The 27,237-nt window shown below is 34.9% G+C and overlaps 1 protein-coding gene across 1 annotated transcript in view; it reads left to right on the forward strand.

The window, feature by feature from the left end:
- LOC149561437 (Chaperone DnaJ-domain superfamily protein) overlaps positions 1–27,237 on the forward strand; it is a 73,583-nt gene that overhangs the window by 25,905 nt on the left and 20,441 nt on the right. The window contains exons 2-5 of the mRNA XM_089825149.1: positions 3,598–3,690; positions 4,544–4,574; positions 25,151–25,177; positions 25,299–25,428. Coding sequence (XP_089681275.1) covers positions 3,598–3,690; positions 4,544–4,574; positions 25,151–25,177; positions 25,299–25,428 — 281 coding nt within the window. The remainder of the gene's footprint in view (positions 1–3,597; positions 3,691–4,543; positions 4,575–25,150; positions 25,178–25,298; positions 25,429–27,237) is intronic.

A 27,237-nucleotide genomic window follows, 5' to 3' on the forward strand; every position in this document is an offset into this window, starting at 1 on the left:
CTGTCTAACTCCTTTTTCCAGGTGGGTTCCAAGATATTTACAAGGGAAGGATCCTTTTTTATACCCAAATATATTACATATAGTTCTTTCTAAATTGGGTTTGGTATTTAAGAAGAAAATCTCTGATTTGTTCGCATTTAAGTTATAATGGACACCCAGGAATGACCAAAAGCTAAACCAAGGCTGAAATTATATTAATGCTGAGAATGCTGCAATCAATTACAAAGAGGTGTATTCCAAAGGCCAAACCCTAAGGGAATGACGTCTAGAATGTTACAACAGAGAATGAACGTCCTCTATTGCCAAAAGAAGAGAGTGTGATTCATTTAGCTCTGATACCACTGTAATGGTTATCCTAGAAATAGCTCTGATACCACTGTAATGGGCACCCACCGGTTATAACTTCATGAAAGACTTTGCAAGAAAGCTCTGATACCAAGAAATAGCACTAATATTATGATATTAAATATTAATATTAATTAATATTTAATTATTTAATATTAATATTAATTAATATATTAATTATTATTTATTTAATAATTTAATATTAAATAATTATTTAATATATTTCTTCAGTTTAATGATCCCATATTTTGGCCTTCACATTCTCCAAAGTCTCAGTAGAGGATAAGAAGAAATTAAATTAATTTCTTATAAAGCCATTCAATTAAAATTAAAAGGTGACTTTGTATTTAATTAATTTAATTATTAATTACAAGGGAGTAGCTTCTAGTGTATGTATTAATTATTGGAAGCACGGAAGCCTCTCGTGATTTAATTAATTATTGTCAAGGGAGGAATTTCTAGAGAACGCATTAATTATTGGAAGGAGGAAGCTTCTAGCTCTTGCAATTAATTAATGTTTTGGTTTCTTCTAGAAGGATGAAGAAAAGGATAAATAGGGGTGAAAGTCTCATTATTGATCATCGGATTATTGTATCGAATGATTATGACTTGCATTTGATAAGAGCTTGGATGTGTGAATCACACTCCTTTTTTGGCAATAGAGGACATTCATTCTCTTTTGTAACATTCTAGACATCATTGCCTTAGGATTTGGCCTTTGGAATACATCTCTTTGTACTTGATTGCAGAATTTTTAGAATTAATATAATTTCAGCAGTTGGTTCAGCTTTTGGGCATTCCTGGGTGTCCATTATAGTGGTATCAGAGCTATTTCTAGGGTAACCATTACAGTGGTATCAGAGCTTTCTTGCAAAGTCTTTCATGAAGTTATAACCAGTGGGTGCCCATTACAGTGGTATTAGAGCTATTTCTAGGATAACCATTATAGTGGTATCAGAGCCATAAGTCCTACCATCTTGTGGAGATCTTAAGCATTTAATCTAGTCATATAGACACAGAGGAGACATTCTTTGAACAAGACAACAGCATGGGTGACCGAGATGATAGAAATACTAGTTCTGACCAAGAAAATGTAATATTTAGATTACTGGATACATTAGAGAAGGGGCGACATATGCAACAAGAGCAGAATAGGAAAATGGATATGATGTTGCAACTTATGGCTAAAAAGATGGGCATCAACATTGACGATTTGTATGTTGCTCCAGAGCAGAATGTAGTTGATTCCTCAGGTGGGATCGAGACACGTATAGAGCCACCCATCTATGATGTTGGTGATATGGGTGTTTCAGCGGAATCAGTAGAAACATGTGTGCAAAGTAAGGAGACCATATATGAAGCTTTGTCGCGAGATGGTGCTGCAGTAATAGTGGGATTAGTAGAACATGAGGATACTATCATATCAGCAGCCACTTTTGTGTCAGTTGAACCATCCAATGAGGAGTTTAATGGTATAAATGCAGTGGTTGATGTATTTTCTAATGAAGCCACACATGTTAATGATTATGAGTTTTCATCAACTAAAAATTCGGTTTTGTTTTCTGTTGCAGCAATTAATGTTGTTCCTATGTCCATATATTTCGATGCAGCAACACCTATTGTTGATACAGTTAGCATGAGTACATATGGTACACCTACAGCTACATCTTTTTCAATGCATGATGGTGATAATATGCATTCCAGTCCAATATATATTATGTGGATGGATACAGGGAAGAAGACATTTCATAGATCTTCTATGGAGTTGCCTTATGGTGACATTCTAACTTCATCAGCACAAGTTTTGAATGTTAGGCTACAGGGGTTGGTCCTGATGATGCGGGTTTGCATTTTGTTTAATGTCCATATGGATATCACAGATTACTTCAATTGGGAGCTTATTTATGAATTTCATTGGACAACTACTTTTATAAGATTAGTTTTTGTTTGGGTTCCATCATATTAGAGTGAGTGACGAAGACGCACATAAGACTGTTTTTAGATGCCATTATGGGCATTATAAATCCTTGGTCATGCCCTTTAGATTGATTAGTGCTCGTACCACATTCCAATCCCGAATTAAGCATGTAGTTAATGGGCAGTTATGAAAATATGCACTTATGTTCTTTGACAATATCTTGATCCTCAACAAAACTTGGGGGATCACGTTCAATGCATTGATGAGTTTTTGGGCATTCTTGAGGCACAATCACTATTTTTAAAGGTGTCCAAGCTCGAGATTGGAATAACAGAAGTTCTATACTTGGGACATGCAATTGGTGCCCATTTAGTTAAGGTGGATCAGGAGAAGTTTTAGGTCATCCTTGATTGCCCCCCACAAAATACCATGACACATCTGAGAGGGCTCTTTGGATTATGCAATCACTGCCGAAGATTTGTAAAGGGGGTATTGCAGCCAATCACACTTATCATTCTTTGATTTCATGGATTTGTTTCATGTTCACATATGATATTAGTTTATGCATTGAGTTGGCAATGGGAACTTAGGGTTTCCACCTTGAGGAGACTATGAAACTTGTACATTTTTTTTTTTTTTGGTTCTCTCAGCAATGTGAAGTGGTCAACTTAATCTGGTGCATGATATGTAAGCTTGAAAATCAAGAATTCTAAAAATTGTTTCTCAAGTATTTGCTAGTTAAATATTTGGATGAGCTGAAGGTAGTCCTCATTTATTCATTGATTTGGGGACATAAATAGATCAACTTTTAATCTCAAGCTGAAGGTATGGATGTCTAGAATTTCAAATAAGTTTCTTTGTTAGTGCTCAGAAAGTTCAAGAAACTATGTTTGATTTTGGTCGTCAACCACTAGTAATTCCTTTCTTATTGCTGTCTGAAAAAGAGACTACTGCTTCTCTTTTATTTATTTTTGCATGCAAATTCTATACATTCTTTGATTCTGATGCTACAAATTAGTGAAACATGAGGAGTTATTCATGGTCAGTAAATATGTTTGTATATAAAATTAGTCTGAGATTCTATAATTCAAGTTCTATATTCTCAAGTTCGGTTCTTTCTACTTAAGAAGGTGATAAATATATGTATGTATGGATGCATTCTTGCATGCATGTGTTTATGTGTGATGTTTTAATTTTGTTAACTCTCCAAGGAGAGGATGTTCTTGAGATGTAGCTGTCTTCCTCATTTTTCGGTTTCTTACGTTCGTGTAGGTTCTGTATGAGTCATAGCTTTGTTTGTAATTTGAATTAACCTGGATTAAGCATTTTTGCAGCTTAAAGTGGCATATAGGAAAAAAGCATGGGAAACCCATCCAGATCGTTTTCCTTCCTCTGAAAAATCTCATGCAGAGTCCAAATTCAAGCAGGTGAATTTTCAGTGCCTTCTTACAGAAGATAACTAAAAAATTAAATTGCTATGCTACTAGCGATTATGTGACTGAATAAATTAATGGCATATGGCATTGCATTCAAAATTATTACAAGTAGTTAAATAATGTGTGCATGACTAATTAAATTTTTTTATTGCATTGGTTGGTTGTTTTGGATGTTCGAGGTATTGTTGCCAACTGACATACCCACAATGTCCATTGCTGAATGTTCATATTTCAACATCTAGAGGATGTTATCTTGTAATAATTCCATCCACAGAAGCCATGCATTTTGGAGAGCTTGGACATTCTAGTCGATCAATTCAAAAATAATACTATTCAATATATTACACATTTGACATCCGTAATTTATAGCTCCTTAAATCATTGCGTTGGTGGCCTCTGTGTCAATCTACAAATGGTTAATTCTCATTTGATCAACTTTTAGCGACAATGCTGGTCACACTTGTTTCTATTATCCATCAAAAAACATTCATAAACAAGGTCTTTAGCCTCTTATGCTCATAACCATCTACTGTCGTTGCATATTAGCTCTCAACCATTTTATTATGGCCAGAAATCCATAAATGAGAGAATAAAATGGGACTACTATTCCAATACAATTAAACCTCCAGTATAATCTCTGATAAGACTCTTAAATGCATATCTTTTGACTTCTTATTGGTGATTAATTTTGTAATTATGATGATTTTGTATCACAAAACTATGAAGATCACAGGTTCTTCGTAAGGAAAAATAAATTAGTTAATTCATTTATAGAAGTTGTCAAGTTCAAAAAAATGATAACACATATCCTTTCAGAAATTTGATTGTTATCAGTGTTTTGCAGGTTTCGGAAGCATATACATGCCTCAAGACCGGTATGAAGAGCAACAGTCTGCTGTTTACACTTGTTTATTCATATGCATCTGTTTACACTCATTTTCTTTCTATCTTATGAAGTAACCTTTCTTAATTGTGTTATTGTCTGTGGCATATTGTTTCAAAACATATTTTGGATGGTAATGCTTGTGTTGTGTTGTCTAATTTATTACTATCTTGTTGGAATACATATTATTTTTTCATTGCAAGCCATTTTCCTGTATATATATGTCCGTCAGAAGTTTAGAATTCCTTTTCTTTGATCTTATTAATAAGCCTTTTAAGTAGTCTTCTTTTATTTAACATTTTATTCTAAAGATAGATTCTATGGTTTTGTTCTAAATTGCCAGTTCGGATTTTGGTACGGATGCGGGTTTGAGATTTGGGTTCAAAAATTGGCCAAATATTTTTTGGGTTGGGTTCGGACTCATTTTGGATTTGTCCATACCAAAACATATGTTTTTTTTTTTCAAATATGTGTGTGTGTATGCAACAACAAATAAGTCCATACACCACTCTGCTAATGGTAAAGCAACATAGCAAAATACACCAGCATATTTATGTTTCATTTCAATGGGATATTAATTGCATCATTTAGCCAAACATACAACATCATACACTTGCTTGGTCGCATGCATCGGACATATTTCCATATCAAGGGACAGTTTGAGAATGAAAGGAATCATCAAAAGATAAGTGCAGTTATCTGAATTTTTTACATTGGTTAGAGGATTCCTAACCAAGCTAGATCAGAAGTTGAGATTCAGATTTTAAGCCCTGGATTCAAAGAATAAATCATAGTTTTTCTAAAGAAATTCCTCTATATCGTCAATTTGGGCTTCACCAATTGTCAATTTGGATTTCCTCTATAAGAAAGTTTTCATTTTCACTCACCAATGCATAAATGACATATAAATAATCTGTTTTGGCCTTTTTAGTGGTGACTTTTAGGGTTGGGAGGATCGAATAGACCAAACTAGGCCAAAAAATACTTTAAAAAGTTAAAAAAAAAATTGTTTTGAGACCAAATTCAACTCAGGTTCAGCTGCTTGGCAGCAAATTCTTCAAAATTCGCTCCAAATTCTGCCTAGATTCCTTTGACAGAATTTGCAGTGAATCTGTGGCTCTGTAGGTGAATTTGGGGAGAATTTGACAAGGACCAGACTTTGTACAGAATAGAACCAGACTTTGAATGATGATTTAAGCCAAAAATTTTGTCGTTTGTTGTGTGGAGTGGTCATCAATGTTGTCGTCATTTCTAGCTAACCCGTTTGTAGGGTCAATGAAAGGATTTTTTAATCACACTAGGCAGGGTGAAGATGAAAGCTTGGACAATTGAAGGCAAGACAAAGACATTCCAAGGCAGGGGAAATGGCCATCAAAGCTTCTAGAATGTGCTAAGACAAAAAGTAAATTTTTTTATGGTGATTTTAAGTTGAAATAACATGTATAAGTTGTCTAGGCATGTATAAGTTGTCTAGGCATGCACTCACAGAGAGAAATTTTACTTTTGAGTGAGTTTCAAATCGGATAAGTTATTTGTAGTTTTTGAGTGCCTTTGTGCGGGAAAAGGTCCTAGCAGGTCAAAAGCACATTGGTGGTTACTTTAGCGAAAAGTGGAAGGGCTATATCAAGTCAACTTTAGATTTAAACAAAAAGTGAGCTTAAGCAAAAGAGTGAGCTTAAGGGTTTATCTGGCTGGTTTATAATCTTTTCCTCAAAAATTATATGCTGGGTTTTACCATTTTTCCCAAAAACAAAGCTTTGTATTCTTTGATCTGTGTCTCGGATTCTTTTGCTTGGTTTTGATTGATTTTTCACCTCAAAAATTGTGTTTGGTTTTTCCAAATTTTTTCCTAAAAAATTGTGGCTTTTTGTAGTCTGCTTCGTGGCACCACGCTCATCTGCAAAATTTGCAGCATTTACCCATTTTTTCTCAAAATCGTGCTAGTTATTCTTAGTGTTTGTTTCTGCCTCCAGGGAAGAGCAAATGTTTGTGTGATGATTTTTGGTTAGATGTTTTGCCGGGTCTGGGAGGATTAGTGGTAGAGTCAGTGGAAGGCCCGCCTCTTGTTGCAAAACATTCTAAAGAATGGGACAACCTTCTCTGTTCTTTTCTGCATGGATTTTGGCTATTCTTGGTCATTGATTTTTTGCAGATCTAGGGAGGGTATCAACAGCAGAAAAATGTTTTGAAGAATTTGTGACCGAAAGGCAGTAGTTAGATAATGACCATTAAGGGAGGGTTTCATAATATTATAATGTTTCTTTAAAGGTAATCTTAGCTAGTCTTTAGTTTATTAAGTGGTTTTCTATTTTTGTCTTTAATTTACGATCATTTCTTTCAGCAACATCATCATTGTAAATCTATGTAAGGAGTTCTCATCTCCAAAGTTTATTACAACTACAACAACATCAATTTACCATATCAGGTTCAAGTTTGAATGTCCACACTCCACATAACTTGATGTGTATAAGATTGATATCTTGGTGTTCAGATTTTGGGTTCAAGGATGGGTCTCTCTTCTAGATTGGTGCCTACTGATGTATTTGGGGACCAATATGTTGGTGCCTATTGAATGTTGTATGTTCTTCAATATCTTTTTTGAGGCTGGAGTTGGGCGGTAGACTCAAGCAGATATTGTCACCAGTTTTTATTTCTGGTTATATGCGATTTGGTTGTAGTAACAGTTGTTTGTTATACAAAGAACCAGTTCCATTATGGTTGAAAATGAAGATTATTGAATGCAGAAAATAACTATTTTTAGGGACAATTTTATGAGTTTTGAAAAGGAGTGCATCATTTTCTTTGCTTAAATAAACAGCTGACTAAAATCTGAAGTGGATTTGCTGCTTGTCTTTTTGAAGAAAATGGAGAATATGGTTGGCATAAATCAAATTGTAGGTCCAAAAATGACATTCTTCTGGATATGGGTAGAATGCAACAGTGAGGACTATTAAGGAAGTCTTGAAATGTGGTGAAAAACGGGATCCATGTGGATGAGTTTTCACTGAGTGCCTTTAACTCTGTGATAATTATTTGCTATGAAAAGCATGATTTGAAGATGGAATATGATAAAAAGTTTGAATTAAATTTGTCCTGAATTGAAAAAGGTCAAAAAATATCTTTCATTGCAAGGAAAACGGTGATACGAGTATTTGGTTTTTGTTTTGATCGTGAACATTAAAACAATGATGGGGCCTGCATCACGAAAAAATGCAGTCTTGATTATCTGTGCAGGGAGGCAGAGAAAGAAGACGTTTTTGGGGTAAGGGTGCCACGTCTACCTGTGGGTGACACATTTGCAAAAATGGTGAATATGCAGGTGCTCAAAAAGAGATTTTTTGGTCACGCAAGGGTGTGTTACTAAGAAATGAATGTTTTCTAAATACCAGTTTTTGAACTGAGATAGTTTTTTGTGATATTGAAGCTGGTTGCTTTCAAGTTTTGGAAGGCAAAAAACTGTAAAACTAAGGGGTGTTAGTTTGTAAAGGATGGGCGTGCATGCTACTGTATGTGTTGTTCTTTACTAAAAGAGCTGGTTAGAATTTCTGTATATCCAAATTGTGGAAGAGTAAGATGGAGAGTAATTCTGTAAAAAAAGAGTAAGTCATTGGAGGCGTTGAGAATTGGAGGTTATGCTGCTGCACTGGTTTTTGATTTAGCTCTAAAATTGAAGACTCTAAGGATAATGTTTATTGCAAGTCACTACATCTAGTTTGAGCATCTACTGTTACTGCACTCTCAGAACTAGTCTATGCCAGGACTACCATTGGTTGCATTTCAAATGTTTTGTAAACTGCAAGTGTATTGGTTGAAGCCATTAAACTAGTGAGAGTTGTAGCTCTTGGACAGGTTGGAGCTTGTTGGTGATTATAAAGGTTGTAGCCATGATGTACTAGGTTTTTAGCCCATTTTTGTTGAGAGATTAGTGATACTGTGGTTTTTACCCAAAAGGGTTTCCATGAGATACATTTGTGTGTTGTTGTCTCCTTTGATTCCCTTTATGTTGTTTACTGAGTAAAAGTTTTAAAATACTGATTCACCCCCTCCCCCTCTTAGCATTTTTGTGGTTTTCATATATACTTGTGTGCGCTCACAACTTGAGGTAGCGGGTGTTGCATTCTTGACCTATGTTAATTAGAGATCCTAGAATCCCTGCGATTGTTATATTCCAAATTTTGACCCAATTTAAAATGTTCATATAGTCGTTGAGGTTTCACGTGAAGCCAGTTGACAGTTAAAATTTGTTATAATCATGTGAAATGGTAAGATGGTTAAACGTTATAATATCATATGAAGATGACATGCTAGTTAACCGTTATGATGATATTTTAAAGCTATTTTGGGAAGTTGGTTATTTATCATGAATTCCTGGGAATTGAAGAGGCGGTTAGCCATTATGATCTTTTATGATTAATAACATGTTATGGTAATATGATTTAATTGTGGAGAATTTCCTTGTAAGGAGCACGTCAAAGGGGTGGAAGCATTGTCAGAAAAGAATTGGGCACAGGGGCACCACCATCACTGGGCAAATAGGTATGAATCTTGAATCACCATGGCTAAGGGTAAACGACTAGGCAAACAAGAGTGTATGTTGGACAATACCATAAGCTACTTGGATAACATATAAAACATTTATATATTTAAACATAATAAAAATTCATACCTTTGTTGATCCATGTTGGCATCCTCATCATTTGCATTATACGTATATATGCACATATGTATAAAGGTATGATGCCACCATGATATTGAAACATCCAAGCTCGTCTCTATTAACATATGTATAAATATATACATGCATATATATACATCAGGAGGATATGGAGTTAAAATAAATTCTCCAAATTATGCATGTATATAGATATGCGTATCTGAATAGGTATGACCTTGGACATAATAATAGTATGATGACATCATTGTTACAAAAAAATGCATATATATAATTATAAAATTCTTCTTTTTTATAAGAAGTCCTTCATATTTTGTTTTTAAATTATAAGTCTCTATGAGAGACGATGAGTACACTTGGTGTTTTTTTTTCTTTTTGAATCAGTGAACCAAGAAGCCGATGATCTTGTTTATAACTGCCATCTTGAGCTGTGGGTTCAGTTTAAGCTCTCTCTTGCCTAGATATATATTTGACTGCATTCCTTTCTTTTCAGTGTAACATTCATACGACTCCTTCTCCTCTTCGTATTCCTACTCTTTCCTTTTGGCTCCTGATATTGAATGTAAAACCAAGCTTGCTGTTTTAGACCGGGAATTTGTATTAGGCATTTGCCTTGGCTATTCAAATCATTGAGAGCCGGCTAGTCAGGAGTACCCGAATTCATTCCATCATTGATCAAGTTATGTGGATACTTCTATTTTCTTATCTGATTTATATGTATCCGAAATCTAGGTGCAAGTTGGTTTTAAGTATACCAATGTTATTCCTCAAGGCCTGTCTATGATACAAAAAGATGAATAATGATCAGTTCATTTGATCAAGCTTGACATGTATACTGAGCTATTCGAATCAGAAACAGATTGGATATGCAATGTGTATATTCTTATTCTTGATCAGCTTGTCCTTTATTTCTGATAATATAATGTTCTGATTTTACAAGAGAGAAGTCCTTGAGTCTCATTGACGGCTTAATGCCATAAATAAATTATCATCTTTACATCAGCTGAGTTTTAGCAAATGAATTGTTAATGGAAGGATTTCATTAATGAACAAAAACCAAGGATTCACCTTGGTTGGATGGCCAAGAAAGAGGGTGAAGAGGTAAAAAAAGTTCTGCAAAAAAAACCAAGTAAAAAAAATCAGATTTTTCATGATAAATTAATCACTCAAACTAAAAGAACCTTCCAATAAGCTCATGTATGTCCAATTCATATACCTTGTTGTCAAGTCGAGTGGTGGAATTAAGTACCAGGATGTTTAGTGGCTGGACAAAGTGTTGTCTATTCCAGGTAGGGAGGGCCTTTCTCGAATGAGATTATGTGGGGATATTTTAAAGGTCCGCGGTTGGGAGGTTAAGCTCTGACAATGTTTCCCCTCTCCACAAGATGTCAGGATATGCACCAGGCAAAGATAGGTTATGCATTCAAACATTTGTTGGTATCAGGGATTTTATTTTTATGATGTTTGGACAATTAGAAGATATGATGGATTGATTTATATCATTGATTAAGTTATTTCCTTTAATGAAAGCAACTTTTCTTGTCAATGTAATTGGTAACCAGTTAGATCGGTTGATCTTCCAATTGAACATGGAATATAGCTATATGCAAGAGATAGGTTATTTGATGGATTGTTATTTCAGTCTTTCATTTATATGAATAATGAATATAAGCATATCTTCTAACTGTATGTTATTGCCATAGTTAGCAACAGAAAGAAAGTGAATGATATAGTGGTATTTGATGCCCTAGATGATATAGTGGTATTTGATGGTATTTGTCATTATGATAAAGTAGAATAGCTATTTGTTCCTTAAGCGGTATTTATGGACTAACTTGGTTTTTGTAGAAGCATCCCTAGACGGTTTCTGGTTTTGAATTCTACAATATGTAGATTTTAAATTCCTTGTTAAATTCATTGATGGTGTCTTCTATTATTAGTTATAAAATTTTCTATTTAACTGATTGTAACCATTAATCTCATTTACATGAGTGAATCTGTTATAACTATCTTCCTATGAATATGAAGTATTAATTGTATTTCCTTGATATGATATGATGTTAGTTAAGACCCAAGAAAAGTGGTTGTTATAGCGATATAGTGATCTAGCGATCTGATCTAGGCTAAATGAGTCTTGATGACTTGTTGACTTGACTTGGCGAGAAATCACAATGAATCAGCCAACTCAACAATTTACCAAAATTTGCCAAAAATCACCTATGTTACCTGGGGACACATTTTCGGCAAAAATTGACTCCGTCCCCATGTCCCCCCGTCCCGAAAACTCGGAAACTTCCGGAAACTTTCCCTTGGCTGTCCCATAAAATTAATGTTTCAGTTTTTGATAATTTGTTTGATTTCCACTCTCATGTGAACTCTAAAGTTCAATTACTTAACACAAACATTATATGTTAAGGTTCTATAATTTATATAAGCATGCATTATCCATGTTTTTATATGAATATTTAAAATTTCCTTGTATATTTAAAATTTTCCCTACTTTTTATGTAACTATTCCCATTGCCGTCCCGTGCCGTCCCCTACTCCGAGAAAAAAAAATCTTTCCTGGAAACCCATTTCTCCGTCCCCACGTCTCCCATCCCGAAAACTTGGGGTAACATAGAAAATCACTGACATGAATCTGTTGGGTGGGAAACTTATTGGGCCACTTAGAAACAAAAATTAGAATGCTTTTAAATAATTTTTATTTAACATTTGTTTTCTTTATAACCCTAAAAGGCCTTCTAATTGTTTAGTATGACAAGAAGAGAGGAAAAGTAAGAGAGAGGAAGAGAAAAGAGAAACCATAGGTTTGCAACCAGCAAGAAAGAAAAGCATCAAGGAGATCACAAATCAATTTGGGGAGGCCATAAGTTTCCATTGGGAGTGTTGAGGAGTCAATAGCAACACTCCTCAACAGGTGAGTGTTAAACTTTGTAGATTGTGTTAATTTTTTTTGTATGTTAATGTATTCTTTAATTTTTGTTAATATTTTTTTTAGTTTTAATTTGTAAATCTTGAATGTGCTTTATTAAATTGCAAAGTGCAAACTTGCAAACCCTACAATATTTTTGGAACAAATTTGCAAACATGTATTTACAATTTTCTCAAAAAATGTAGGGTTTGCTTTTTTTTTTGTTAGTTTACAGTTTAACTTTATAACTTTGTAAAATTTTAATTTTTTTTATTGCAGCAGCTTTAGCTTTCATTTTTCACAATGCCTAAAAAAGACAAGGCTTGGAAATTTGCCGAGGAATTTCTTAGAAGACAAAAAGATCAAACAAAACATATTTTTTGTAAAGGAATAAATTCTGGTGGCATCTTTAGATTCAAATACCATATTGTGGCATACTTGGACATGATGTTATCATGTGCATTCAATAATCAGCTAAGGCAAAACGATTTTGTTATGTGCAACTAGAGACATATGGACAATATACGTAAAATAAGAAAAGACAACTTGTAGAGCTAAGTGCTATTGGTTCCCATCCTCCTGCATCCGCATTCAGTTGTGTTGGAGAGGGTTCTTCTAGGCCTTCCTTTTGTCTTAGTGCTAGTGCTTCTGCTCCTAATATTGGCCCTATTACATTTTGTCCTAAAGTACAGAATTGAGTTTGGATAGTTACTTTGTGTTGCACACTAGTCTTGACGCTCAACCCTCGCTTGAATTTTGACAATTTTGTAAGATTTCATTTATTGCAGCTAGGTAATTAATTAAATTTTGTTTACTTTCTTTAAGTCTAAAGTTAAATTTAATTAATTCTACTTGTGTAATCATAGATTTATATTACATAATGATTTATCATCTAATCATAATCTATTTGTGATAGGTCTCCTTATTGGCATTGCATGATAGATCCTGTAACTATTTGTGGTGCAAGGTTTAAAGCCTCTTGATGCCGAGTCGAGTGGTTACCTATTAAATGAAATGGTTAAGGCATAGTTACACTGCCATGGGGGATGAGGGGATGGCGGAATGCTGGGACACGCTTTGGGATGGGGGGATAGAGGGGCCTCTTGGGTGGATATTTTGCAACCGACAGTTTTGGGTAAAAATCCAGTTGCAAAATAGGATGACCAGCCACAATGTGTGAGATAGAGTCTTTCCTACCTTAAAGGGAAGGCTCCCCCTTCTCATTGTTCCTTGGATCAACTCAAGGTAAGCAAGAAGTTGAGAGATTTTATAAAATGGGTGTTACTAATATCCTTTTATAGCTTTCAAGAAAGAATCCACTTACTCGTGGAGCAAGTAATTGGGGGGGGATGAATCTTTAACTACACTTCTATCAAGAGCTGAAAACATTGATATTGATAAACCTTCACTAACTTAAAGGCTAGCTGAAAATATACCGGTTTGGCTCTAAGTCCGGTCGTACTTCTATATGGAAAAACTTTACAATTAAGGCACAAAGACTCCTAAAAGTAAAAATAACTTTACTATTTTGCGAATTAAGAGAGAAATATAAGCTACAGACAAAGCTTCTAGTTATATATTTTCACAACCCCTCCCAATGAAAACTTCGGCCCCGATTGCTTCTTAAATCACTGTGCTCTTTTATTGAACACACAATAATAACATGAATCAAGAAAATAGGCACAAATTACAGTCAAAGCTTCTAATTTGCTTTATCACAATTGCTTCTAGTCAAAGCTTCGAATCCAATTGCTTCTTTTATTCATTTTTCTCCCAAATTCATACTATACAATCAAAGTTATGCTTGCACAAATGTGGCAGAGCTTTCTTGCATACAACAAAAGATGATTTTTACAATGAGGGGGCACTCCTTTATATAGGCACAGGAGTTGAGAAAAAGGTGGAGGAAAAAGTGGGAGCAACTCAACCAACTTTGACTTAGTCTAACTAAAAGAGAAAATATAGGGTTACATGCAACTACATGTGCAACTCGCATTACATCTTTTAACATACATGCAACTCGCATTACATGTAATTACATTTTTTCATGCAATGCATCCTCTCCTACTACAAACATGAAAGAAGAAGAAGAAGAAGGAAGAGAAGGAAACAATTTTGAAGGGCCTTGTACATGACGATGCAATCCCAGATGATCACAGGATCGGGAGTTCCTGTACTTTGTACTGCTACATTCACCTTGATAACCATGGTGTTGTGTCTTTTGATAACCTCTAACTGTGATGAGATGTCTGTTGTCATGTGGAAACTTGATGTGATCTAGCTTTTCTCGCTCAAGTTGTCGTGAATTCTCTTTTGTAGATCAGCACAAACGGGAGTCTTTGACACTTCGAAAACCTTCTTGATGGTGTTCCGATATAAGTTCGGAACAACTTTCTGTCAGCACCTTTACCTTTTTTTTTTTTCCAACATAAAGTGCTTGGCGCATGGGAATGTGTGCAAATGGAGATTGCTGATTTCCAAAATGTGACTTGGGCTTTCAAGATGTCATTGCACGGAAAATGGATAATATGTAAATGCAACATGTAATGAGGAATGAAAAGTGACATGACATGCGAATGTGGATGGTGGATGAGCTTTTACATGTAAGGGCAAATGGAAGAGATGCAAAGCATGTAATGAAATGGGAAGTGGAAAATCATGTATTTGCTCATGGAGGCGTGAATGCATATGGAGAAGCAAGAATAAAAATGGGATTACATGCATGTGCGAATGGTCAATGAGATGGAAAACATGTAATCGCATTTGTTAGATGAGATGTGAAGTGTTGTGAAATGGAAAATGGAAGTGAAACGTGATGATGGTTTTGCATGAAGTGAAGCAAAAACAAGTGCTTTAGAAAGAACTTGTAACTTCTCTAAAGTGGAGAAAACCAACAAGCAAGCACAAAACACAAAAACACAAAAAAAAATGTACCTTTGGAAAGTGACTCAAACATGTCAACATGCAAAGCATTTAACCATGCAATTCGAATTTGAAGTTTGGGGAAAAATAAAAAATATGAAAATGAACCATTTCATCATTTTTAAAAGAAAAATGCACTTTCCATGGCATAGATTTCAACAAGTGGCAATTATCAAGCAATAATATGCATAGAAATAGCAAGATAAGTATGAATTGATGAGCAAGTTTGAAAATGTCCACTTACTTGGAGGTTAAAGAGCCAAAATAGCAAGTTTTATAGACTTGAAGACTAATTCTCCCTCAAATCCAGATTTTCAAACAACTTTTTGACTTTTTCCTCACTTGCAAGTAATGGACATTCAGTGGTCAAATTTGACATGAGAAGGCCAAAAATGTGGTCTCCAAAGACAAAAACATGCATTAAAACTCAAAACGACCCCTCTTAATCCAAGTGTATGGGCTGAAAAGTCATTTAAAAAGTTTTTTGAACAAAAACGTGACTTTTTAATGCAAAAATTTGGGCCACTTTTGCAAAAACGTGGTAAAAAATGCATGTTTTTGAGTCATTTTTGACTTGTGAATGCAAAAACAACTTCCCCAAATGCATATACATGGATCAAAATGCAAAAACGTGACTTCAAAATACAAAAAAGTGGAAAAAATCCCCAATTTTCTGGGTGTTATTAGCAAAAACGTGATTCATAAAAGCCAAGAAATGAATTCGTTTTTGGCTTCTAAGTGCAAAAATGTGAGCCAAGATGTATTGCAAATGATTGAATATGCCAAAACTCTTCTTTTCCTTGCAAAAACATGATTTAAATCACTCAAAATGGATTTATTTGAAGATTTTTAGCAAGATAAATCCATTCTCAATATTGGAAAATCCACGGCTAAGCAAAAACGAGTTTGAAAAATTGTTTTTTAGTAAGATAAATCCATTTTCAATGTTGGAAAATCCATGGCTAAGCAAAAATGACCCTATTGGAAAAGATTTCATGCAAAACCATCAAGTAAATCTCAAGTTATGATCAAAATCGGGTTTTTGGAGGGCAAGAGCATGTTCTTCAAAAACGGACTTTTGGAGGGTCAATGCATATATTAAAACATGTTTTTTGACAAAAAATAGACCTTTTTGGGTCACTTACATATTTCAAAATGTGCATCTCATCAAAATCAAACTTTTTGGGTGCCATTACATGTTTTAAAATATCCTCATAAGCAAAAACAAACCTTTTGGGGGAGGAAACATGTTTTAAAATGCATCTCATTTTTAAGATGTAAAAGCATAAAAACTTCACTTTTGATGTAGTAGCATCAAAAAGGTCCACTCATGATAACCTTTTGATGTAATGACATCAAAAAGGCCCACCAAAATAAACTTTATATGTAGTAACATGTAAAATGTCCACTTTTGATGGATTTTACATTTTATTGCATATAAAATGTCCACTTATGAAGACTTTAAGTTATTAAATTCACTTAAAATTATAAAAATGTTACAAAATGAGCCATAAAAATATTTATTTATCATATTTAGAAATATAACATATAAACATCATTTAAAAGTAACATTTAAATAAACGTTTGATTTTTAAAACCGAAAATTAAACTGAAACAATATAGTTATATAGTTACTTTAAGTGAAAAATTAAAAAGTAACTCAACTTAAAATTATAACATAAAGTGCACTATAGTCACTTTAAGTTAAAAATTCAAAGTTAAAGTAACTTAAAAACATAATAAAAAGTGAATATAAGTTATATTTTTCAAAAAGTGAAAGTCAAATTGAAAATGTAACATCATATTTTTAATTTGTGCCATTGCACCCAAAAGGTCCACTTTTGAAGCACTAAAACAAACACATCTCTTGACTGACAACTCCAATTGACCTCTAAGTTAGACCGAATCGAAGGGAAAAACGAAAGGCATGACATGAGCAAAATCAAAGGATTAAAAAAAAGCAAACACAAAGTCAAAAACAAAGAATGGACGATGAAGGCTTCAAAAATCAAGTAAAGGCTCGGCAGAAAGCAAAACGAAAAAGACTTGACAAAGGCCTTCAATAAAAGGATTCGTTATATCAATTGGTACTAGTTGGTTGATCAATACTAACCAATTAAATAACGAACTAAACTCAGAGAAATGCGAAACTAAGCTGGAAAAAGTTTCGTGCTGTTACGAACATTTTGTGGTGACAAAATACATGACAACAAGGCCTTAATTTGGAGATGATGGGGGGACGACGAGGGATGGGAGGGGTTGTATATACCATACATATGGTACTTAAAATGCTAGATATGAAAAGATGTATCGCAATACAAGATATAAAGATGCAAAAGAACAAATACTTTAACATTGCATTGAATTGGAACATTGTACATTGAACATAAGTAGTCGAAGCAAATAGTCAACACCGGGAGGTCCACCCATCCTCGACGGAGGTGGCAGAATCTAGTGGTGCCATTAGGGGCGGGGGAACAAAATCCCCAAGTCCTCGGTGCATCCCCATTTTCGAGATGTGAGGCAAAAAGGGGGGGACGTGTCCCCTTGTTACTATGGGTTGAGGATATGAAGCTTGAGCTAGAGGACCATAAAAAGGCATTCTAATTTTTGATTCTATAATTTAGCCTTAAAGTTGTACTTGTAAATGAGATTAATTGTTTTTCTTTTCCCTTACTTCAGATGGATGGCGGAAAATGTTTGGGCCCTCGACCGCAAAACTTAAGAAAATTGTCATCTGTATTTTGAGTCAACCATGTAGTACTTCTGGAAGTGAGTGCTATTGGCCCATGTTTGAGCATATCCACTTAAAGAGGCGAAATAGGTTGTCTGTGTAGAGGTTTAATGATCTTGTCTTTGTTCATTACAACTTTCGTCTCAGGAGTAGACAAATTTTGGACCCTTACACCTCCGTGATTATTATGGAGGAGATCGATCCAAAGTCAAAGTGGCTCACTGAGGCTAGTGATCCAATCTCAACTAAGGAGGACCTTTATTAGGTTGACCAGGTAGATATAGAAGATGAGGTTGTGGCAATGACAAAGGAGGATAGAGAACATTCTAGCAAATGCATGTATGCATCCACAACCACAGACACACGCCTTGTTGATGTTGTTCATGAGTCCACCTCACATGCATGGGCTATGGGTACTCAGGCCTCTAGGACCTACCTTATACACATTTGCAATAGGCAGATAGGATACTCAGACGCTGAGGTTGTAGTTGAGCTTGAGAAGGACAATGAGGCTTGAGCTAGAGTTTGAGCAGATAGACTTGGTTTTTGTTTACAGTGTTATTGTTTCATGATCCTGGATCTTACATACATTTATGATTTGATGTCATTGATTCTATGGTCATCTTAGATACATATACGATTCGACAACATCTATGTCATATGATCCTATGTTTTCTATTTAGTTAAGCTACAATTTACATTTTACGTATGTGATGAATTTATCATTTATTTTTCTTGTTTATGTATGTTTGCTTCTATTTGATGATAGTATAGTATTTGTAAGTTATATTCAATAAAGGGTGCATGAAATATGTTTTAAATCGTTAAAATCTCTAAATATTAAGGGTTTTCTCATTTTGCCTAGTTGTAACCGAGTCACGAGTTGAGTTAGCTTTGCCAAGTCCAAGTTTGGTAATAACATAGAGGCTAGTCACTCATTTGTCACAACCCATTTATAGAGTTGAACTTTTAATTTTTGATATACATTGATGCTAGTTTTGACTCTAAAAGTTCAAGGCTCATCAAGTGTGAAAAATCACAAGTGTTAAGCTAGTGGAAGAGGCTATTTATGTCTAGATTGGATTTGGCATTAAGAAGAATAGGATCATGATTGTTGAAGCATTGGAGGCTATAAAAGAGGCTTGATGACGAATTTTTCAAAAGGAAGGTTGGAATTTGAAGGATGGGCTCCATTTGAAATATGCACAGTTGGCCAAACCATCACTCTTACAAAAGACATGATTTTAAGGGCTGTAGCGTTGGAGAGAGAATGGAAATATAGCATGATGAGATTCCTGCTTTGCTGGAATTGGGCTTGTATCTGTAGAATTCTAAATTCTAGAGTGGAAAATCCACTGTGAATGTGTCTTAGGTTGGAGGTGAAACAAAAGCCTTTGAAAGTTAAGAAAAAGTATTTGGAGCTTCGTATATAATTGTATAGTGTGATGTTTAGTATCATTTTTTCAAATTTGTTTTTGATACCTTGAATAGCTCAACATCACATTAATGTGAGACTTCTAATTTGGTAGTTTTTTGTTGTCATGAGATGTTCCCTCCATCTGATTGGAGATGTTTGTTATTGTGTCATGACGGGCTCTTGATTCTAGATTAGAGTGTTGGCATGATATAGGCTCTCGTGGCAAGTTTTGCTCCTTAGAGCATGAAGTTTTGATTTGTGGGGATCAAGTTGTCGTGTTGTGTTCCTGAGTTATACATTGGTGGATTGGCCAAAGAGGTGCTCTTGAATATAGTTTCTCTTTGAAGGTTTCAACATGAAGATCGAGGAGCCTACCCCTGTGGATGCGCAAAAGTTCATTATGGGTCTAGAGGAGATTGTTTTTGGAGAAGAGTCATTGTGATTTGGTGTATAATGGAAGAGCATTCTCACTCCCCACTCTTGGTCGACTTGGCAGATTTATCTACTTGTGCATTTGAGTTTAGGTAATGGTTGAGATGGTTCCTAGTTTTGAATGTTTTGAGTTTGATCTTGTTTACAAGAGATTTCATCCAGTGTGGTTGGGTGTTGTAAAAGCTCTTATTTGGGGAGGTAAAAGAGATCATACTTGACACGGTTGAGCACTTGGTGGTGTTGGAAGGAGGATGAGTTATGGTTTGTATGGGTGTCCCTTCCAAAAGTTTTTTGAGGTCATCTGTTGTTGTACTTCATTGTTTTTAAACTACAATATGTTGTCTTTTTATGAGGATGTGAAAGATGTTGTGAGATTTTGCTGCAGGCTGGTTGCAGTTTGGTTGCAGTTTGTAGATCATCTCAAGTTAATACCACACCTTTTATTTGTTGTTTGGTAGGTTTGAGTCAACTTTTGGTTTACATGCTCATGTAACATGTGGGTTGCTCTTCGAGCTTTTTGCACATCAATGTTTTTTGTTGTAAGATGGTATTTTTACATGGTGAGTTGCATGGGCTGGTTATGTGTTAGAAATCTAGTAATGTTGTATGGTTATTTTGATGTGATTAGTAACTGGTTGTGGTTGCTATTCCAACAATGATGATTTTCTATTGGCAATTTATTACCATATAATTTGGTAAGGTAAATCATATTTTAACTTTGAGGTCGTTTAGATCCGAAGTCCCAACACGAGTCAAACTTCAAGTGGGAGATTGTTGAACATGAAGTCATACTCTTCATTTCATCTTCTCATCTTTGAAGACTATTGCATATATATGAGGAGAAAGTCCAATGTGTACAAGCTTTAATAATAAGAAGATTCCTGCGTTGCTTTCTTGCGGATGTAGCCAAATTGGTGAACCACATTAAAATTTTGTGTCTTCATATATTCTTGTGGTTCTCAATTTGCTTTAATTGTTTTACATTTCTCAATCATGCTTCTATTAAAAGAGAGAGGGAGAAGCCCAAAAATGTAGTGGCAAATTGGATTGTCTCACTCAAATTGGAACAATAGAAAAGATGCTTGTGGGAGGATTGAATTTTGGGAATCATGATGTTTTTGAGCTACAGGTCACATGGACCAGCTAGGGCTTGAACCGAGGGCCTTCCTTTTGCTGCTGGAGTGCTCCACCAACTTACTAGGCCCTTTCTGGTCAATCCATTGTTGGTTTGTGTATGACTTATTTCCAACATAGCCCCTTAAAATGCACTGTAGGTGCTTGAAGCCCCTAGCTTAGCTTTGATATCACATATTGAGCCACAACTCATGTAGGCCAGATAGGACCCGAACATAGGACCTTCCATTTGTTGCTAGAGTACTTAATCAAACTGAGCTACCAACCTCTTTGTGATAGGTTGACTGATGTTCTAGGTGTGGATTATTTCCAACAAGATTCATGCATATATAGGATTTGTCTCAAGCCCAAGGTGTTCTTTGAAACAATAACTGACTGCTTGGAATATCAGAAGGAAAAATAATTTGGCATAAGCGCTGATGTAGTTTTCACCTCTAAGGAGAGGTTGTCGTATTTTCAAGACCCACTTGTTAAGCTGTTGTAGGCTTGGCCTCAAAATTATGAAAGGTGAAAATCAAAGCATGTTCCTTGTATATCACTTCAGTGTGGTAATCATCTTTACCGAGGTTGACAATTGGGAGGTCGACATGTTGAAACATGGAGGGAACTAACGCTAATATGTGAGGCTCATCCTTAATAAAGAACAAAGAAAATAGCTAAAGGCATATTAACACATTTCCCAACATCATATCTTTTAAGTTATTGATGTTGGTTCTAATGTGGATGTGTGGATGCACAAATTTTTTTTGGGGGGATTTTGGATGCGTTTGGGTGCAACCATATATATATACACACACACATATACATACATATACATACTATAATTTATGTATGCAAAGAAATACAAGAAATATACAAAAATAAACCATCCCATAAAATTATTTTTCACCATTGATAGTTCAACTTCAAAATCAAAACTTAGTTCATGATTCAATGTTAATCGATCGAGAGTCAAGACTCAAGATTCACTAATCAAATCTAGCCATTCAAAATCATAAGGATTCTCAAAAAAATCCACATTCTTATCATCATCAATTAAATACATGGTAAAATTGGTGTCTAAAAGGCCTTTTGGCTACGGGTGCTTTCTAGATGGGCCTGGATGCTTCCAGGAAGCACATCCTGGGACTGTGGGTTCTTGGTGGATACGCTGCAACAGATCCACCAAGAGCCCATAGTCCTAGGATGCACTTCCTGGGAGAATCTGTGCAGCATCCTAACACACTCAAGCATTTGGACGCATCAAAACCATCATTAGGTTATTTCAGCAGAGAATCGGTATCTAAGCATATCTTTAATCAATATAAGCATTTCAAACTATAGTGTATTATGATTTCTGGATTTAATCAAACTTCATTGATTAGTTTTTTTTCATTTACAAGAGAGTTGTCACGTGAAGCCAAATTGAAATACTTATTATTTAGACGACTGGCACTAGAGGGATAAAGAGATGAGATGGATCATGCATGAGTTTTGTCATAGGGGAAGAGCACTGCTCTAGAGAAGAGTCCAAGATCTTTCATATGAAGCTCTAGTGGAGCATTTATGTGCAATAGTTGGATGAACTGCAAGTAGATTCTTAATAGAAACCCTAGATTTGGTGGGAGAAAACATGGCTGTTCACAAATTCTAGTTTCCAATTGAAAGCAAAGCCGCCAAAAATATTTGGAGGCAGTCAAAAATATTTGGAGGTTGTGAGCGAGCATGAAGCTATTGTGCATTAGGGAAAGAAGGGGATGAACCCCTTGACAGACAATCAAAGCTTCCTTTTAAAGAATAAATGAGTGTGGGGAAAAGATCTAGAACCAACATTGATTAAGCCATTTACGATTTCTCATGTCTTGATCTTTGGATTAATAGCTACATTTCCCGGGGACGCATACCCAACCTAAAAACAGGAGTTTCAAAAACGGGGGTGTCCCGGGGACGGGGGGAGAAGTATGGGATGTCCCCTAGCTGTCCCCAAAAAGGCAAATTACCAAGGGACGTCCCCGAAACTTGGGGATGGCTGGAAAAAAAGGGGGATGACTGTCCATCCTTGGTACGGAAAGGGGATGCTTAGATGTTCCCCAACCGTACTGGGTACGGCCAGCCGTCCCCAAATGTTTTTTTTTAATGCAAAAAAATTAAAAAGTGAATATTAAAAAATAATTTTAAGGCTCCATATTAGGTCGTTGAGGTGGGCCCCACCCTCCAGATGCGGTAGAGGCAAGATAGGAGCAGTAGTCTGCTTCATTTTTCTATGTTATGTTTTTTATGTTGAACGTGAACATGATTATGATACATGGATACTGATTATTTTATGGCAGCCCTCTAGCCTTTGGGCATATAGCTTTAGGCATATTTAGATTTAGATTTTCAGATTTATCATGTTTATCATTATGATATTGTTTAGTGATATTGATATGCATTTTGACAATTGAGTATTGAAATCGGATATTATTTCCTAGATGGCATTCAAATGTTGTATGTCATGTTTCTATAATGTTTAAATGACATGCTTTGTGCTCAGTTTTATATGAATGAGATGTATATTTGCAAATTTAAATGTATCTTTTAAAATTTTCCTATATATATATAGCTGTCTCCGTTTGCTGTCCCCCTCCATCCCCAAAATTGCCAAAAAAATTTGCCATCCCAAAAACTCGTCCAGTCATTCCCGTACTGGAAACTCGGGGGAACATAGATTAATAGAGTAGGGTTATTATCTTATCTCTCAACCTTTTTTGTATCTTAAACTTTATCCAAGAATCAAACCCTATTTTGTTCAAATTTCAGCTTACTAAACCCCACTCTACATTTTCAGAAGCTAAAACCCCATTGACAAATGGTGATTCATAAATAAATTTGTCACTTTTCACATGATGGCAATTTCAAACCACTTGTGCTTAGATTTGTCTGGAGGTGGACAAAAGTCCTTCCAGTTGACTTTTAGTTTGGAACAGTTGATAAAAGGGTTCAATAATTGGGATTGTGACCAAATTGCATTTGGAAGTACATACTTTTGCAAAGGGAAACATTTGACATTGAATCATTTACATGTATTTTGGCCACAAAACAACCAATTGGTTTGGTAGTCTAAAGTGAAGTCCACATGGTTAAAGGTTGCTACCTTACATCATTGGGGGTTGAATCCACACAGTTAGATACATGAGCACGTCAGACAAGCTGAAAACCTCACTAGTGATGCCACCTAGTTCAATAGAGGGTTAAAACTTAAACCTCAGTAGTGAGATATGAGGACATACCAAACAAGGTGTAACATCCCGTCTTTGGAAAATTCATTTCATTCTAGAACACAATTTCATAGTGAAAGCTTTTGTGTGTAAAGATGATACATTGCATTCCCAGTATCTTCACTGATTGTGACTTGCTGATTAATCTCTATGGTTCAAAATGCCAAACAACTTTGCAGCTGTTTTCTAGATCATGCTTTTGAAACCAAATCGTTTCCTTGGATGAATCTTAAATACTTCTGATTCTATGAAAGGCTGAGAAAAAGCGATTTCCCTTAGGATTACAAGATTTTTTCCTTTTTAATTTGTTCATAGATGTATGTACCACATGCATTGTGATTTGAATATGGATCTATATGGCACTCCTGCATGTGGGATGTTTATCCCACATACAGTGACATAGTGACATTAAAAACTATGCATTGTGTCACTCGTGGATTTGGGACATGTGTACCACATTTGTGAGTGGTTTGTGAAAACTTCTGTTTACAATAATCTTTTCCTACCAAACAAAGAAAGTAACAAAGAGAAGTGCATGATCAGTATAGATGTTGGTTACTATTCTTGTAAGTACTTGTCAGTTATTATCATAGATTCAACTTCATCATGAGAACAATATGGTAAAATGAAAGTTAGTGTTGGCCATCAATCTGTATAATTTAAACTATATTTTTGGATCTCTTCATCCTTTACATAATTATTTATTTGAAATTCAATTGAACCTTTTTGCCTTGGGGCATTCCTGTCAATTAAAAACTCAATAAACACAATGCATCTAAGTTAATTTAGTCTCATTCCCCTACCTAAATTGATGCACTTGTTTCATAGACATGTAATTTATTGACTTCAAATAAATGGCACATTTATGTGACTTGTAGCTACTTGAATATGAATTCACCCGATTGGCAAGTGCAAACAGATATTAACTATTTTTGTGAAATTTTCTGAGGTCTACACAATGTGAAAATGCTTTGCAGGTGAATCCCCATGACTATTATGATGCACCATAACTTTTTTTATTTTAAATCTCTATTGTCCAATCATGTACACATTTTTTCAAATGATCCATCATTGTAGTCTTTTCTGAATATATGATCTCATTTTCAGGTACAATAACTTGGGATACTACTTCAGGTACTATTATTTATTTCTCTGTGCTCAGATTGTGTTTTTTTCCTTCGCTCAATTGTCCCTTATATTATTTTTTAAATTTCTTCTGTGTGAATGACTCCAACGTTTAACCTTACGTTTGTAGGTGGAAATACGAATGTTATGAGGAGAGGGGTGTCCCAAAAAAGTATACCATTCAATTCTACATTAGTCAAGATTCCATTTGCAATAATAGTTTTTGGGACAGTCTTTCTCGGTGGGTTTAATGCTGCAAGGTATGTTTCAAAAATCAGAAACAAACACGACTCTTCTACACTATATGCTGTTTTGTTGCCAATCTAGTATGTTTGGTTTTAATAGAAAATGCATTCCTAGAACTATAATTACAATTATTAATTCCAGAGGTTAGTCAAAAATATTCTAACATCTTTAAGATGTGCCACTTTTTAAAATAAGTCTTAGAGAAAAAGCTGATTTAATTTTTTTTGCCTTTTTCAAAATTTTAATATGCCATCATCACAAAGGAACTTGGGTTCAAGGATGGGAGACCTGTCTCCTTACCTGCTTCCATGGTGCTTAGCTCACAAATTATGATCTGTTTTCTTTCTCTATTCTGTGGCGTGTAGAGAATTACTTCATTTGTGTAGGAAGAGTTGTTAGAGCACAACATTTCTTAGTAGAGCATTCTATTGGAATTGTCTGAGACTTCTATGTATTGTGCAATGTGTTGTCCTCAATTTTGGCTTCACAAAATTGGGGTAAGCCTACACAATTTTCTTATAGATTCGTAGGCACATCCTCTTTGTTTTAATGTGCCGATAAGGTGTCGTGGAACAATTCTTTATCCTTGAATTATACTCTATGTGATTCTATCTCTACATTCTTTTTGAAGGTTTCTGTCGAGTAAAATTCCAAATTGTTTGCTAGTAAGAGATTTTCTTCTTTGACTGCAAACTCTTGATTTTTGGTAATCCTTCCCATCCTTTTGTCATTTTTTTGTGTTGTCAATAGTTTTTAGTCTTGTTTTTGCCTTAGGTGAATAGCCCTCGGAATTCCACTCGTTTCAAGCTAACTCAGGTCGAAATAAGAATTGTCAAGCTCAATTTATAGGGGAAAAAGTGGGGTTTTCAGGACAACTGCATATTTTGATTAAAAAGCTTCATAAAAGTGGGCTTATTATTGGTGAAAGCATGATATAAAGTTACATGTGATATTTAAAGTGGATATTGCAGTCCATTTTAAAATTTCAACTCATTCTGAGTTGATTTGACTAAAGTTTTTTATGTTTTATAAAAATAGCCTATTTCAAGACTATTTTTCATGTTACTTTATTAAAAACTATAGTTAGATATTAAATATAATTGCATAAAACACTTAAATCCACTTAAGTGGGGTTTTTATTATTACATATTACATATATCTACATGCAAACGGTTGTGAAAACCCACTTCCAATAAATTATAAGTCCCAACATCATTAAAGTGCACTTTTTAAATGCAATAACCCATTTTAATGTGTATAATGGGGTTTTAATATGCTTTTGCATATTTAAAACTTATTAAATCGATATAAGTGGAGAATTTGAATACATTTACACATGTTGTGGTACATATAAGCTCATTTTAATGTTTTAATGCATTTAAGTGGAGTTTTTCAAACCTACTACACATGCATTTTAAATTGCTACTTAAGTGGACTTTTGAGATCAACTTACAGGTTATTATAACATGCAAATACATGTTTTTAGTGAGTTTTCACTGAAGTAAACAAAAAGTGGTGTTTTTTTGACCCTATTGCATATGTTTTTAGTAAAAGAAAACCCATTTCTATAAGACAAAACTAGAAGTGGCGAATGTTGACCCCATTACATGTGTTTTAAATGCTAAAAGAACATGTATATGCATTGAAAAACCCCATTGAGTGGTGATTATTCATGCAATAATGTGTAGTTTTAAACATGTCTTTCATTTCTAAAAATGTGTTTAAGAAAGAGTGGCAATTTTAGACCCATTTGCATATCATTTAAACATGCAAATGACTTCTACAACCCTGTTTTTATGGCTTGTAGTGCATTAAAATCCAAT

Source organism: Cupressus sempervirens, chromosome 4, assembly GCF_028749045.1.
Source record: "Cupressus sempervirens isolate cs-2001-9-10 chromosome 4, ASM2874904v1, whole genome shotgun sequence".
Lineage (NCBI taxonomy): Eukaryota > Viridiplantae > Streptophyta > Pinopsida > Cupressales > Cupressaceae > Cupressus > Cupressus sempervirens.